At 49.3% G+C, this 3,565-nt stretch overlaps 1 protein-coding gene across 1 annotated transcript in view; it reads right to left on the reverse strand.

Annotated features, from left to right (window-relative positions):
• The window catches only part of LOC122546987, a 3,243-nt gene extending 1,039 nt beyond the window's left edge, over positions 1-2,204 (reverse strand). Inside the window, exons 1-2 of the mRNA XM_043685587.1 lie at positions 1,796-2,204; positions 566-1,532 (exon numbers count right to left, since the gene is read on the reverse strand). Of these exons, the coding sequence (XP_043541522.1) occupies positions 586-1,532; positions 1,796-2,204 (1,356 nt within the window). The 3' untranslated portion in view covers positions 566-585. The remainder of the gene's footprint in view (positions 1-565; positions 1,533-1,795) is intronic.
• Positions 2,205-3,565: the final 1,361 nt, after the last annotated feature.

Genomic DNA, 3,565 nt, shown 5'->3' on the forward strand with positions numbered 1-3,565 from the left:
ATGGAATGGGAGGCCAAACAGCATTTCGAAAGGGGAGACGCCCAAATCCCGCCTTGGCTGGGTGCGAATTTGCAATAGGGCAAGGGGTATTGGCGCACTCTGACGTCGGGGCTCTGGGGCTTTAATTTTACCTCCACAGGTCGAATTGCGAGTCCCCCCCGGTTCCCTTTGGCGACCCAAACCCTCGGGTCTATCTCTGTCAATCGGGACTCACTAAGATATGACATGGTAACGGCTAATTCATCATCTTCTCCCATTTCTATTCGTAATCCAAAACGGACTATCAAATTCCATCCCAACAACCCATAGGGAAGATGGGGGAGGTGAAGGAGTTCCACCTGGAGCTCCTCCTCCTCCAGCCGCAAGGGTTGTGGTTCGAATATTTTCGCACTAAAAAAACCCACCCTTAACTCCTGAAATGTTTAATGTTTTAGCTTGGAAGCCAACCCCCCTAGGATGGAGGGGGATTGAGGACCTGCCGGCGCCTGTGTCAACTAAGAAGGTAACATCTTGTCTAAATGGGCCCACCCGTACATTTACCAGGGGTTCTTGTTAGGCCCGTGTTCCGATCCTCCCCTGACTTCCCTAATCCATTTGTTCACGCTCCATTTCATACATCCCTTCTCTTTCCCTTTTAAACTCGGGACAATCCCTTTTGAAGTGTCCCAGTTTCCCGCAATGATAACATCCGGCCACCTGAGGCCGCTCAATTCCATAAGATCCTCCTCTCTCACTTCTGCCCCGTCTCTCTTCTCTCCCTCTCCAACTTTTCTTCGACGTTCCTCTTTCCACCCCATAACCTCCCTCCCCCATTCCGGTGGACTTACAAGCTTCCCGTACGGCTGCCACCATCATTTTTGTCTTTTGTTTCTCCCTTATTACATCCCTCTGAACGTACACCTTCTGTGTTCCCCGTAATAATTCTGCAACATCTTTTTCAGCCCAATCCTCCACTTTCTGTAATTTCTTCTGAATGTCAGGCCATGACTTAGTCACAAAGTGCACCTTAAGCATGCCCTTGCCTATTTCCCCATCGGGGTTTAAACCTGAATACTTTCGCATGGACTCCCGCAAACGGTCTAAAAACTCACTCGGGGATTCATCCTTTTTCTGTCCAACTTCGAATGCTTTCGCTAAATTCCGCTGTTTGGGCACGCAGGTTTGGATCCCCCTGATTATAAGGCTTCTGAGATCTGTCATATTGGCCCATCCCCCCGCGTCTTTATGATCCCACCGGGGGTCCTCTAAGGGGTACTTCTGCTCTCCACGCTGAGGGCCGTCCTGATGCTCCCTATCCCAAATGGCCATTGCACTATTCCGGATCATAACAATTTCATCGTAATTAAATAGTATTCTCATCATGGCCTGCAGTTCAGCCCATGTGTATATACTGGGCCCCAGAAATTGGTCCAGTTGTATTCCCACACTGATGGGGTCGTCCAGTAGATGGGGTAGTTCGTTACGGAGTTGCCGGATATCCCCAGAATTTAAAGGTTGTACTACGAACCCGGTCCGTTCGTTCCCAACGGCACCTCTCGTAAGGGGTTCAGCTGTTCACTCCTCCCAGCTCTCAATTCCTCTTCTCGACCTTTCCGCATCTCGAGTAGGACTGATTTTCTAGTGCCTGGGGTGGGTTCTGCGCCCCCTCCTGTGCCCCCCCCCCCCCCAGCAGTCCCTGCCTCATTGGTCATAGCCTGCTGGGAATCGGATTTATCCGTCGCAGGAGGGAGGTCCGCGCTGGACGCCTGGTCGTGCGCGGGTGGTATATACGGGGGCGGGGCGGACGGTGGCTCACCGTCAGTGAGGATGTCCCAAGACTTCTGGGGCTTCCTCGGGTCTGTTTGGGGAATCAGAGGATAGAGACGCGTGGGACTCTCGCCGTCGCCCGCCAACCAGGCGGCGGCGTATTTGCTCTCTTCTGGGTCAAACGGTTGTTTTCTGTTAACATATACATTTAGGATTAGACACACCCAGTCTTCATCAGAACCATACTCGGGCCAAACTACCGAGGGGGCGCGGATAGATTCTTTGGTCCATATAAAACAACAATATTTTATCATGGTGTCTTTCTTTAAGTCCTTCGTTCTACGACTGTCCGTCCATAGAGTTACCTTCCGAACTAGTGGACTATCGGGGGGTATTTCTTTCCCATTTGCAGTCTTCCCTGACTTCTCCTTAGTAAGTCTAGAAGTCTGATTTCCCATCTTCGGTCCTGGTCTTAAACGCCTAAAACGTTTTCACAGATGACCGTCAAAACCACAATTTCCCGTGGTTTATCTTCGGTCCTGGTCTTAAACGCCCAAAGCGTTTTCACAGATGACCGTCAAAACCACGCGGCCAACAAGGAAGAACAAAAAAAAACTCTTACCTTGATCCGTGCACGGAGTTGTCTGGCCTTTTTAAATGTGTGTACCCCCGTGTATAGTCACTAACCGGTCGTCCCAACACTCGTCCGTGTGTTCCTTTTTCCAGGATTCAAAATTATTTTTAAATGAGCCGGGTCACATCCTCTCTTGGCCGACGGCCGACAGACCAAGCCGATCAGTGAGAAGTATAAATATATACTAGCCGCGTCTTTGTTGTGATCAGGCTTGATCCATGAGCCGAAGAGACTGCCCCCGCGCCGCCCCGGCAATAATTATTTCATCCCGGAGGAGCCCCCAATTGTGCGAGATATGCGGCTGTCCGGCCCCATCTCCGGCACTTTTATTTCCCTGCCCAGGAACAAAGACACGGAGGAGTCTGTCCAAAACTTTTTCATTCAACTTTGCAAAGTCGGGTGCAGTTCCCCGTGGGTACACACACATGTATAGTCATCTCCACGCATTATATACACGTATATGTGGGCTGGGTCTCCTACTGCTGTCTTGACCAATGAGTGCTAGGGTTCCCCACTGTTTTCCTTATTTGGGTTCTGGTGCCTGCGATTATTTTGTTATTCACTTGACCAATCAGTGTTCGAGCTCGCCGTTCTTTCCTTATATGGATGATGTTGTACAACTGTGGTTAAGGGCGGTCTCTCAACTATCGAGGAAAGCTGTTACAATTGTTTCATTCATAAAAACATGGAGGAGGTCCGGCAACAGTTTCGAGTGTCTGCTTGTGTTTACTATAAGGTCGAAAAGACTAAAATGCAGCTAACCGTTTAAAAATTACACTACCCCCTACAACTTGTTGTTGTAAATTAGTGCCAGCTGTATTTCTCATTATTTTGAGAATCCTGGTACTCTCCTCTACTATTCCTTTTTGGATCCTAAGCACACGCCAAGTTATTTTCAATCCCACCCACACGCCCCACAAGGAATTAAGTCCCAGATCTGTCACGTTAGTCCATCCAGCTTGTACAGTTGCTGCTTTTCCCAGAATCAATCCCAATGTCACAGGAATCTGAAGACCGTCCTGCTGCACCATCGTTCCAGTCACATTCTCATTGACCTAAAACTCAGAGTCCTGTTCTCACTTGTACACGGCACTGGGAGTATTTCAGGGATTGCTACATTTGATTTCCAGCTTGCTGACAATCCACCTAGCTCCCTAAATTCTGATGCCCAAACCATTTCACCCT

Source organism: Chiloscyllium plagiosum, unplaced genomic scaffold (genome assembly GCF_004010195.1).
Source record: "Chiloscyllium plagiosum isolate BGI_BamShark_2017 unplaced genomic scaffold, ASM401019v2 scaf_14000, whole genome shotgun sequence".
NCBI lineage: Eukaryota > Metazoa > Chordata > Chondrichthyes > Orectolobiformes > Hemiscylliidae > Chiloscyllium > Chiloscyllium plagiosum.